The 13779-nt window shown below is 36.4% G+C and overlaps 1 protein-coding gene across 1 annotated transcript; it reads right to left on the bottom strand.

Annotated features, from left to right (window-relative positions):
* Positions 1 to 1817: 1817 nt before the first annotated feature.
* Positions 1818 to 12620, bottom strand: ilrun (inflammation and lipid regulator with UBA-like and NBR1-like domains). The gene is made up of 5 exons (XM_016457341.1): positions 12317 to 12620; positions 10232 to 10386; positions 9181 to 9378; positions 7631 to 7935; positions 1818 to 2104 (listed from the first exon to the last, which is right to left on the bottom strand). Exons 1-5 carry the CDS (start codon positions 12478 to 12480, stop codon positions 2069 to 2071), a joined length of 858 nt encoding a protein of 285 aa, XP_016312827.1. The 5' UTR covers positions 12481 to 12620; the 3' UTR covers positions 1818 to 2068.
* Positions 12621 to 13779: the final 1159 nt, after the last annotated feature.

Raw genomic sequence — 13779 nt, 5'->3', positions numbered from 1 at the left:
TGTTTAAACGCTTTCATCTTCATGACCTAACATTTATCTCAGTAAATAGACCAATAGAGAAAAACATTATAGGAGACTTGTTAACTTTTTGTTTTGTTTATGTCTTAGAAATTGCCTAACCATTGCAGCAAAACAGAAAATGGTGAGTAAAACAGCCTTTCAGATATATTTAGCAGAATATAAACATCCAAGAAGCTTTCCATCATACCAAACACAGAGGCACGATTTAAACCAAATTAACTCCACAAAACTCCTTTATGCATTCAAATATTATTTGAAGCGTTCCAGCTCCAAATCTGCCATTTCAACATACAGCAACAACTCAAGAATACAAATTAAAAATAATATTTTTGGATAAACGCAAATGCTACCACAGAAAATAATTGGTATCTTAGTAAGACTAAACATAAAAAAGTGTGTAGGGAAATGCCCTTTCAATGGAAGTATAGTGCACTTGCCACAGACTTCAATTGTAGGCACATACATGTCAATGCATTTTCAGGTAGAGAGGTACAAATCCAAATTACTTTCTGTCACAGACGATGTTCACTTGCATTTAACCCAAAATATTCCTTTAAAATGAACTCATTCTCACACTTTCCCCTCATTAAAACACCCTCAGCTCATTTAAAACAGCTTAATACCATCGTAGGTCTAGGTGAAGGACAGAAATGTATGATTGGGAAAATCAATGACGTGCTTGTGAACTCTTGGGTCAGTAAACAAGGGAACCAAAGCCACATCTGCTTGCTATCAAGTCATTACAAGTGGAAAACCAACATCAGCACTCTGGAACTCCAGAACAACATCAATGTAAACAAATATGATAACAGCAACAAGATCTCTGACGACAGCTATGACTTGACCTGTGGTGGCAAGTACAGATGTATACTTCAATATAATGAGACGTAATGTGCTCATGTACGCTGTACAGGTTGCTGGGCTTTTTTTTTGTTGTTGTTTTTTTAACTGAATCCAGAGAACAGTTTGTGGCTGGCAAAGGACCATATGAAAGCAATTACACAATTTAACCTCCAAGTAGGCACATTGACCTTTTTTCTCAAAACTCTTCAGTTTGTAAAGAAAAAGTCAGAGAACATTGATGAAAAATGATAAAACTACTTGACAGGCATTAATTCTTTGTTGATGGCTTTTGTGCATGGCTGAAACACTTGCACACATATTGAGGTGACTACCGCAAAACTTGTCAAAAACAAACCCTGGTCATATTTCACCGCAAAATCAAAAGGAAGAAATTAAAAATCATACTTTGCTTAAAGAAAATTAAGCCTGTTTTTAGGACTAATAAGATTTCCTTCGTTGTGACATTATTTTCATGCCAATGAATCATTTGATGTAATGCAAAAATATATATTTAAATTGTAAAATATTTTTGCCATATGTTAATTGGTTGCATTTAAATTAGGCTTATAAAAAATTAGTGCAATTTTAAAATTTAAATATTTCAATTAAATGTGAGAACAATTGGAATAACAAAAAAAAAAAAAGTAAAAATAAAATGCCATGTTTTATTAGAGTAATGAAAATTTGGGGGGATAATGCACTTAATTGTCATGAGCCAAAATATATCTTAAAAGTTGTAAAAACATGTTTTATTTTCTGTACGCAAAATATAACACTTTTATGCTTTTCTATTGATTTTACTGTGAAACATGACTCCGACACATTCTAGTAAGATTCACTCATCATTCATTCATCCACCCGTCCTGCCTCTCTTTCTCTTGTGCATTCGTGCACTCACTCACACATCTGAATTTACTGCTGTAATGTGACCAGACAGATCAAAAAACGGTGTATTTTTCATTATATCTCTTTAGAATTTCTAGCACTCATCTAAATCTAGCATTCACACATGCGTAACTCAGGTGTTGGTTCAATATTGATTTGGAGCCAAACAGATTTGTCCACACATTTATGTGATGTTCTGGTGCGTCGGGGGAGAGGAAGGGTCACCAAGTCTTTAGAGTAAATCTCTTCCTCCTCTCACTGAACCCTGGAAAAGGGCAAAAGCAGCAGCTCTGATGAGCTACCGGGTGGTTTCTGTATCTTAAGACTGTCCGAACGGGAAGGGTCCATTAATGCCCTGGGAAGAAGCAGAAACAATAAGATAAAACACTAATGTTAAAGACCATTTGTAAATACATTTTCTGAAAAAACGTGTTCTGATAATAATAGCTTTCTAGGAGACCATTTGTAAATACATTTTCTGAAAAAAAAAAAAAAAAAAGTTCAAACCATTTGTGATTGCTTGCATTCTTAATAAAAAAAGCCCCAAATCTCTGGCTTAAGTCCCTCCTTCAGTGAAAGTCTATGTGATTACTATTATCATTGCCACATAGATTAATACTGAGAGTTAGTTCAAATATGATGAGCAATGAATGAGTAACAACAATATCAACACCCAATTTTACACGGATATTTGACCTGCAGGTGGCTGTTTAAGCAAACAGTCTCGAACTTTGTTACACTGGGAATATACACTATATTGCCAAAAGTATTGGACACCCCCTTCTAATGAACAGGTTTGACTACTTTAGTAATTTCCATGAGTACAAATCTTAATGTTTAAGCATATAGTGATATTCTAGGGAATTGTGTGCTTCTCATTTTTGGACAAGACCTTTTCTACTCTAACATGACAATGCCTCTGTGTATAAGGCAAGGTTCAAAGAGAAATGATTGATTCGGTCAGTGTGGAAGAACTTGACTAGTCTGTAGAAAGCCAAGTCCTGACACCTAATCCCAGCTGAACACCTCTGGTTTGACTTTAAATACAGACCTTGAGCCAAAAACTCATCACCAAACACCAATGACTTGTACATACACTATATGGACAAATATATTGGGACACCCCCTTCTTTTGAACAGAAAAAGGCACTTCCAAAACTGTGGCAACAAAGATGGAAACAATCCATGTATTTAAAAATGGTATTTTTTATCTCCGTTGCAACAGTTTTGGAGGTATCTATAAAATGACTGTATCCATATGTACAAGTCATTGGTGTTTGGTGATTTGGCTCAAGGTCTGCATTTAAAGTCACAGTCACACCAGAGGTGTTTAGCTGGGATTAGGACTTTGCTTTCTACAGACTAGTCAAGTTCTTCCACACTGACTGAATCAATCATTTCTTTTTGAACCTTGCCTTATACACAGAGACATTGTCATGTTAGAATAGAAAAGTGTCCTGTCCAAACTGTTGCTATGAAATTAGAAGCACACAATTCCCTAGAATATCATTATATGCTTAAACATTAAGATTTGTACTTATGGAAATTACTAAAGTAGTCAAACCTGTTCATTAGAAGGGGGTGTCCCAATACTTTTGGCAATATAGTGTATGTATACAACGGGTTTACTGTTAGTAATCTGGGATTTCAACAGTGACTTCTTTAACTGGTTAATAACGTTTCTTCATCAGCTCACATACTTGTATGGAACTCCATCTTGTGGCTGAGAGGCAAAGTTTAAGCCCCTTAAGGGCCTATTAAACAGCCTCTAGATTGACATTCACAGTTGTAAACCCTGACTTTAACATGTACACATCAAGGCCAAATTCAGAATGACAAATTTCTACATGGGGCTGGGAGATAAAATGCCTAATTTTTCAGCCTAGATATACATCTCAATATCAATTTATGAAATAGTTTAAAGGGTGTTTTGGTAAATCAGAAAACATCCCAAATAGCCAAGATGCAGATGAGTTTTTTTTTTTTTTTTTGATTTATCGGAATGGATTCAGAGAAATTTAGCATTACCTCACTTGCTCACCAGTGGATCCTCTGCAGTGAATGGAGGAAGTGTTGTTATGGATTGGCCAGAAGCAATGTTTTAAAGTTAAAACAGCTTAATGATGGTTTTGTTTCTTAAAAACAGCTTTTTGCTTCACAAGACATTAATTGATGTACTGGAGTGGTGTGGATTATTGTGATGTTTTTATCAGCTGTTTGGACTCTCATTCTGATGGCACCCATTCACTGCAGAGGATCCTTTGGTGACCAAGTCATGTAATGCTACATTTCTTCAAACCTGTTCTGATGAATAAACTCATCTATATCTTGGATGGCCTGAGGGCGAGTACATGTTCAACAAATTTTTATTTTTTGATGAAACTATTCCTTTAACTATTTTGATGCATGAAAAATATAATACGTAATGACATTTCTGAGTTATCATATTCATTGAAATAAGCAATAACATCACAAAATATTATATGTGTCTATTGCTTAGTCTCACTGCTTTAATGGTTTTATTCCAAGGTAAGCTGCACAAATGGGTTGAAAAGGTCATTTTGTTGTTTGAAGACCTTTAGGTGTGTCTGAAAACAATATCTTTGGTATAAAGACTCTGACATGTCTAAAGCCCACACCTGCTCCTCACATCATAGCGCTAATTACGAGTTACGCGTCATTGGGGAATTCTGGAGTGTGACGTATGAGGGGAACCCCAGTATTACAGCACAGCATCACACAAGCCATGATACAAAGTTACAGAAACTAAGCAACCGAAAGCAATATATGTCTTCCTCAGATGTAATGTTAGTTCTGTACTTCAGCATTGGGTAAAATAGCATTATAATCTCCTTTGTGGTAGAGAAAGCTGCTTACATGTAGTCTACAGGAAACAGCGAAGATATTGAATATACACACAATCAGCTTTTCCACGTTTATACCGGCCCCGATAATCAAAACTACTTAGCACTTGTTCCATTTCTGCAGATCAGTTTTTGTGAATGAATGACTTAAGCCACCTGTTGCTTTGGTCTTCATCAACAGCCGCTTGCGCCACCTGCTGGTGAGCGACTGACAGCAGCTGCAGATCATGCAACGGTGCTCTACTGCTATTCCTGCAGCTCCCGGATGTGCAATAACAAATTTTCTGCCAAATTTTAGCCACTGAATTTGTGGAAGCAAATTTGTAAAGTGAAATAAAATGGACCGAAATTTGCCTGTTGAATATTATACATCACATTTTTAAACAGATTGAATATTTTGGACGTGAATTCTGGAAGGTGAATATGAATTATTGAATTTTTAATGAATGAAATATTTTGAATCTAAATATTCACAGCTTACATAAACAACTATGCTAAATTTCAGGACCTAAAAATGCAAGCCCTGGAAATACAAGGCAATAAAATGCAAGCACTCTTAATGCAATGCATTATTTTTTCAGTTAGTGCTATTCAACATGCTTTTTTGTTTCAAAGACGTATGGCATTATTTTTCTTCCATACTAAATCAACTACACAAGTCACGAGTCAGCAATAATGTCAGCAGAGAGCTAATCAGCCCTTTTCGGGTATCTGTATGGAAATTCAATACAGGTTTTTCCAGTATTCCAGGGAAAACGTACGAGAAAATGCTGTTGGTTGGGTTTGGGAACTATTTCAATCAATCAATTCTTAAGAATTGTTTTTGCATAATCATTAAAAAATGCTGTGGAATTCACCACTTAATCCATATAATACAATTAATATTGCTATTTATTACCATGTACTGTTATATTGGAGCATATAAAAGAAAACAAAAACAGTAAAATCAAGTTATTACATTAAACATGCTGCATATGCTTAAAGAATTGCTGTTGAATCAAAAATGTCCAAATAAATTAAAATCACTCATAAGACGTTTTAGAGCAGATATGTTCAGAATCAATATATTTATTGAATCATCAAAAGGCTGAAACCGTTTTAGCTGTATCTCCCATTTCCAGCTGTATCACACATGTGCGGAATGAGGAAAGGTGTAACCAAACACGGTGAATCATCACAATGTGCTTTTCTTTGGTGAGATGTCACAAAACAGGGCAGGGAACAAAAAGGTGACGCATTGTTGTTACACGACCTTCTGTGCAAACAGATCATACGGCGGTCAGCACATTGAGAAGTTTCCAGTGTAGACTTTTGGCATGAAAGGAAGATTTTGAGAGGGTGTTGAAAAGACCTGCTGAGTGTTTTATCTTGGTTTTCTGAACCCATCTTGGCTTGACCTTTTCACTTAACTTTGGAAAAAGCCACTCAATCATGAACATTTGTATTAGGATCACAGAACTGGACTCGTATAATCGTTCATTATTCTAACATACAACTTACGCCTATACAGCTGGGTGATACTGAAAATTCTAAATATATCTGACGATTTTGTTACAGATATATACTGCCATTAAAACGTTAGGAGTCAGTAAGAATTTTTTTTTTTTTTTTAAAGAAGTATTTTATACTAACCATTAACCAAGGCTGTTATTATTTGATAAACAATATAGTAAAAACAGTGTTTTTGTGAAAAATTATTACAATTTAAAATAAGCATTTTCTATTTGAATATATTGTAAAATGTAATTTATTCCTGCGATGCAAAGCTACATTTTCAGCATCATTACTCCAGTCTTCAGTGTCACATGATCCTTCAGAAATCATTCTAATATGCTGAGTTGCTGACCAAGAAACATTTATTATTATCAATGTCAAAAGCAATTGTGTTGCTTCAAATCTTTGTGGAAACTGTGATACTTTTTTTCAGGATTTGTTGGTGAATAGAAAGTTCAAAACAGCATTTATTTGATATAGATATCTTTTCCAACATTTGAAATGTCTTTACTGTCAATTTTGGTCAATTTAATGCCTCACTGGATTAAATTATTTATTTCTTTAAAAAAAAAAAAGATTAGTACTGACCCCAAACTTCTGAATGGTATTTAAAAGTCTCTCCTTCTTGGGACTCGAGTAGGAGAGCATTTAGAGAGACAGACTGCGACTAAAACGGTCGCATTTGCAACCAAAAATATTAATTTGCGAGTGAAGTTTTTGCTGAGGTCGCCACTGGCGAGCGACTATATATATATTTACATGTTATAACTTAAAAATTTTTCCTGATTGTTTTGCGATCACATCTTTTGTTATGTTCACGTATTAAACTGAGACGATGCGCATCAAAGTTTTAGTGCAGCATTGTCGCACACCTGCTAAACGCAGCTCAGTTGTGCAGCGCGAGAGATCGAAATGACAGAGACGTGTGAAGTGAAAGTGCAGAAAAGCAGCGCCTATTTGGTGCACAACTTGAACAAACTACAACAGGTAAAGCTGTCAGCTGTGTGGATATTGGCAATATCGTTAACAATTCTCGTTTATAATCATTACTAAAATGGCTTCTTATTAATATCTTAGTCTATGCTGTGTTCTGTTAATGCGTGAACTAAAGGTCATCTACAAGATGGATTAAAATGCTGATAAAGTCAAGAAAAGATGACACATAAACACATGACAGTATGACTGAAATGTTAAAATGTAAAAAATAAAATAATAAAATAAATAAAACACGTTTATTCTGTGGCACCTAAAAAAATAATTTGGCGCCTAAGTTTTTTTCTTATAGGAGCCAATGGCTCCTTACTCTATTTTTTTGTCTGGAGCCCTGCAACATTACAATAACATGCGATTATTAATAGTGCCCCTGATTAAGCAAAAGTAGAAAAAATGCCATTAAAACTTCATAACAGTTTCAATGAATTAGTTGAAAAACTATTCGCTCTCTATCACCCATCCATACTCACACTGCATTATCATGCTAATCTTCATTCAAATCAATGAAATACTCCAAATGGCATACATACCTGGCTGTAAGTCACTACTGATAAGTTGTTTTGGAGACCATTTGGTGTAATATTTACAGAGCTGTGATTGAGTCCATTTTGATCTTGCTGAATGGAGTCCAGAGGGGCCTCCCAGTGGCCCCCGGGGTCTTTTAGATTATCCTCATTGGTGTCCTGCTTGTTCTTCTGTGGTGAGGCGAAAGGGTTGAAATCTCCCTCCAGACTGCGGTGTGGCTGCGTGTTGAACTCTGTCTCGAAGGAGGATAACTGCTGTGTGACGCCCAGCAGGCCTCCTTCTTCCACACTCAAGATCACCCAGATCACATCTGCACAACAAGGGGAATGAGGTGAGCCACATGTCCTTCAAGTCACCAAAGTTGGTTGTAGTACTCAGAACTTGTGCTCTAATGCTCTGAATGGCATACTATCATATTAACTGTAATATTTTTAGAATTCAGTATGCAGAAAGAAAATTATACGGGGTTAAATCAACTTGAGGAGAACTTAAGTTAAACTGCATATCACCACAGAAAAGTAAATGACCACAGTGTTCTCATTTTTGGGCAAACTATCACTTTAAAACATTTGTTCTTGCATAATGTTTGGATATTATTCTTTTTTTGAAAGAATAGTTCACCCAAACGTATTTGCCGAATATTTACTCACCCTCAAGCCATTCAACATGTAGATGAGTTTGTTTGTTCATCAGAACAGATTTGGAGAAATTTAGCATTACATCACTTGCTCACCAATGGATTCTCTGCAGTGAATGGGTGCCATCAGAATTTGTTCTGAAGAAGAAACAAACTCATCTACATCTTGGATGGCCCGAGCGTGAGTAAATAGTCAGCAAATTTTCATTTTTGGATGAACTATTCCTTTAACTATTTTGATACATGAAAATATAATGCACAATGAACATTCCTGAGTTAATAATATTCACTGAAATAAGCAATAACATCAAAAACTATTGTATGTGACTACAGCTTAGTCTCACTGGTTTAATGATTTTATCTTGGATGGCCTGAAGAGGAGTAAATATTCAGCTAATTTTCCTAATAATTGTATTCCTTTTAAATGGTTGATTCTTAGCCTAATATCTTGAAAACTTTGACTTTTGATTTATGGACCCTTTTCACAAGACTGTGATGACACATTTAACGGTCATCAGCATCGTAAATTCTTGAAAGTTTTTCATATTTGTATTTTTTATTTTTTTTTAAATGTATGTACATTTATAACACTATTCTTTATATTATATTACCTTTGCATCAAATTACAAAAAAAAACTAGTTAAAGGGTTAGTTCAACGTCTATGGGAGGGACGGTAAATTTGACATCGTTCTCTCTTCTGACTGCCGATATCAGTCTCTCTCCATTTTTTTCTTTTATTGAAAGTCATGAAAACACTATCGTGGAGTTTTTCTTTTGCTATTTGCACAAATGGGAATGCTTAAAATATATTTGTGGTACTCTCCCATTCACTGCTCTTCAAGTTAACCCAACAAGTTAACGACTTCCGCTGCCGAGAAACCCAGAAATGTGAAAAATGTCCATTGTTTGCGTCTCACCTCCGTAGAAGAGTCCGGTGGCAGTGCACATTCTCCACTGGCCCTGGTACATGCCAGGAATGGCCGGACTGCGCATCTGCACGCTCACGTCTGAGATATCCTGTGGGTCCAGAGAACGCACCATTACCATGTTCACATGACCAAACTGATCCCCGCCAACATACTTCAGACACACACCTGGGGGCCACGACTCTGTACCTGCAGAGAAGACAGGAACAACATTGAAGTTTGACAAAACAGGATTTAACGTGAGGTGGCTAGATCATCAATCCTTAAAAGAAGCAAAACTATTATTGATATTCTGATATCAGTTAATTTTAGGAAATAATGGTCCATAATGCAGAAAGTGGAAGAAAAACTATTAAATTAGCAAACATGAACAAGAATTATTACTGCTCAAAATGACTACTGAATACATAAAGAATAAGACAGGCATTTAAGTCATCCCCAAAAGATTCCATAATAAATTAGTCTTTATTGTAAAATGTGTTTTGAATTACAATCTGTTAGAGTAGAGCTGCACAATTAATCGAATTTCTAATCGCAATTACAATTATGGATGCCACAATTACGTAATCGTTCCAAGCGGCAATTAATCGTTCAAAGTCCACTTATGTTATTCTGCACGCTTAAGATATGTTTTTTTCTTTCTACATGTTATCTTAAGGGTTTTTCCATTGTTTTAGTTTTAGTATAACATTATAATACCATTCATTTATTTATTTTTTTTATAATTTAAAGAAGAAACCAATCCGATGTATATTTGACATTTGAGGCTTAATACTATAGAAAAGCACTAAAGGTTTTTCAGTTAGAGTTTTTTCAGCTTGTTTATTTTCATATAAAAATACGGCATGCAGTTGCATCAAACAATGGTATAAACATCATTCAATGTAAATTGTGATAATCGTAATTAATAATCGCAATTACAATTTCAAGGGAATAATCGACAATTATGATTTTTTGTCATAATCGTGCAGCCCTATGTTAGAGCATAAAACACAGGTGTTGAGCCTCTTCATATCTACAACCAGAGCAAGAAAACACTCACCTGTGTTCTGTATCCTCCATGTCTTTGTGAACTGTGTGTCTGGAGGAACGGACTCCCCCTCTCCAATCGTCACATCTTCCACAAAAGACATTGACGGCGTGTTGATATTTGGACTCTCAAAGTCATAATACGCACCAATAGCTGCTTGTAGGTTCCTGATAAGACACGAATACAGACAGATCAAAATTGGAGATTCAATGACAATGTAGTTGCGGAGAGCAAAACAACATGTACAAATAAAATGTATGAAAAGCAGATTAATCAGCCAATATATGGATATTATGAAGCTGACGCCAACAAACATGCAACTTACATTTATGCATTTAGCAAACTTTATCCAGTGACTTACAAGAGAGGAACATAAGCAATTCGTCACAGAGCCAACAAGATTCATAATGGAAGGTTTATTTTAAAGCTGAACTAAAAACTTGGCAAAAGCATGACATACAGCTTGTGTCAATCCCAAAACCACAGACTAATGCTGACTAACTTAAAAGCACAACAATGCATCATGAAGCCACTAATATACCCCCTTTATTGACATATATAACCTAGAAATGCCTGGTATCAAGTCCATAAATAAACAATATTATTATTTTAAATTAAATAATACTCTAAATAAGAAAATAAATCTGCCAACAGGTGGCGGTAAATGTCTTAATTCGATTCGTTCAAACGGCGGATTCATTCAGGAATTCAGTAAAGGACTCTCTTTATGAATGGGCCTTTGAATCATTGATTCACACGATTCGTTCAAAACGCGTATTCATTCAGAAACTAAACACCGCTGTGTTGCTCGGAGACGCAACAGTTCTGCTGTGGCTTTAAAGGTAATATATTCTCTGCAAAATTGAACACAAAAAACATTGAAATATAACACAATATCAACTTCTTATTTACTGAACTGTTGTATAAAATCCAATTTAAACTCGTGATATTCAGGAAAAAATCACTCATGTGATATTGCTCTCGCTGATATAAATAAGAGACAAAAACTCATACAGGGGCATTTTTTGTCCCAATATCTTTAATTTTAGGGCATAACTGCATTTATGGAGTTGTTGCACTGCATCATGTTTGTCAACAGTCAACTGTATGAAATGTAAGATGACGTACAGGCCTGGGGCCGGGGCCAGTGCGTTAACTACGTTACAATATTTTAATCACGTTATTTTTTACACACACACACATACATACAATAGAAACAATTTTAACAACTATTAGCAAATAAACTGACTGGTAAAGTAAAGTAGTAAAGTACTGGTAAAGTCATGTTCAAAACAAACGAAAGGAGGGACAAACTTGTGTTGGCCTGTGTGTAAGACCTCAGACGAAAGTACACTCGTGCATTACGTAACTCTGAAGAAAACTTTGTAACAGTCCTTCCATGTCAACAAACACCAAATTTACACACACAACACACACACATACACACACATACACACACACACACACACACACACACACACACACACACACAACTTATAAACACTAAATTATGCTGCTTATTACCAATAAAAACTAATATATTACTGTCGTCAAGCATCATTTTTTTTAGAAGAGTCGTGACTGAACAACACTGGACAATGTCTGTCTCAAAACATAGCGAGCCCCTACCTGAACAGCATTTTGAATGCACTATCATAGTCAGCAGCATTTCAGGTCAGAAAAGCCCCAATATACTGCTTAGATAGGGAACTTAAAAGGTTTTGAAACACAACCACTACTGTAGCGAGTCACTAGCACAAACAAGCTACATGTTTGACAACTGACATAAATAAAACAAACCAAATTATTTAAGAACATGTTTGAGAAAAATGAATTTTTAAGAAGCTAAATGTCTAACATATTACTTATATAGTTCATATGAGCCGAAACGTTACATTTGCTGTCTTTGTAAACAGTCAATTAGCCATTAGCTTGTTGTGTTTTTCGCTTGAGATCCATTTAAACTCCACTGGGCTCATGATAGCTGTCCTAGCGATGGTATTTTTGGCATGCAAGATATTTTAAAGCAAGAAATCGTAGTGGAGAACTCTTTATGTTTAGTTCAGCAGTAGGCCGCGGCTGAGTCCCCGGACTCACCAGTTGGTCATGTCCAGGAAGAAGGCGCAGCCCGCCGGGTTGAGCTGAAAGCCCAGCAGCCTCTGGAACTCCGAGATGAGGACATCTTTATCCGTGGTGCCCATGCAGCTGAATTTTTGCATGAGCTCCGGATCCAGGTCTATGTCCATGCCCTCCATGAGCATGCGGCTGTCCCGGGGATAAGTTTTAATTGAGTCCGAGGCCTTCTCCAGTCATAACAAGCGACCCGATAACAAGCTCAGTACGCATGGCTGCGGGCGGGGCGTGACATCACGTGCTACGTAACTATGGTGCGGAGGAACGTCAGCTGTTGCTATTCAACTGTTGTGTCTGTGGCGTGTCGTAATCTAGAGCATTCATACAAACCCTAGGCCCTATGTTACTGTAGTAAGGCCTTCCATACTGTAGTGCCATAGTTGCATGTAAGGTAACACCATGGAACTTTGACATATAGGCTATACAACGATGTTAAAGGGGTCATATGATGTTGCTAAAAAGAACATTATTTTGTGTATTTGGTGTAATGAAATGTGTTTATGCGGTTTAAGGTTCAAAAAACACATTATTTTCCACATACTGTACATTATTGTTTCTCCTCTATGCCCCGCCTTTCTGAAACGCGTCGATTTTTACAAAGCTCATCGTCTGAAAAAGCGAGGTGTGCTGTGATTGGCCAGCTATCCAGTGCGTTGTGATTGGCCGAATACCTCAAGCGTTTGACGGAAATGTTACGCCCCTCACCATACTGTTGATGTCGTGTCCGGCCGGAGCGACGAGACAAAAACATTAAAACCCATTATAAACGAGGCATTCGTTGCATGCAGTGGGGACATAATTACAGATTATAATGATTTATAGTGTGTTTTAACGCTTTGCGTTGCATCGCGCCGTGTAAACATTAAACCATGTCTGCATTTGTGATCGGAGAAATGACAAATAACAACCGCTACTCTACACTGCCCAAAACTCGCGTTTGAATCGTCTATGCAGATCTTCCCACATCGTGACGTAGATATGTGGGGGCGTGTTAGAACGAGGCGTTTTAGGTAGGCGTGGCTGACTCTTAACTTTTATAAAGAATATCTCTTTGGATTTGAGACTTTAGTCTTTGCAACTTTACAGATCTTCTTTATGCACCAAGAGCTTGTAACACTTCAAAGAAAAAGGAAAAACTGAAATCGCATCATATGACCCCTTTAAACGATTACCTAGTTAATTTACTTTTGTATTCACATGGTATGTCAAGAATATGTCCAGCAAGCCATTGTATTGCCATGGCAGGTGCTCAGTAAACGCTAAATTACTAATGAATAACTAATGAAGTTGTGTACTCTTACTAAAGTACTGTCGCAATACCATAGTAATGATTTACGCACCCTTATTCTTTAACTGAGTGTATATTTATGTATAAACTAAAATAACAGCACTGTTTTCCAGTTAGGCAGGTAAGAAATCCAATGCAC

This window comes from Sinocyclocheilus anshuiensis, unplaced genomic scaffold, assembly GCF_001515605.1.
Source record: "Sinocyclocheilus anshuiensis isolate Anshui unplaced genomic scaffold, SAMN03320099.WGS_v1.1 scaffold447, whole genome shotgun sequence".
In the NCBI taxonomy this organism is placed as follows: domain Eukaryota; kingdom Metazoa; phylum Chordata; class Actinopteri; order Cypriniformes; family Cyprinidae; genus Sinocyclocheilus; species Sinocyclocheilus anshuiensis.
The sequence above is the reverse complement of the archived record's forward strand: the minus strand, read 5'-3'. Positions and strand labels throughout refer to the sequence as shown.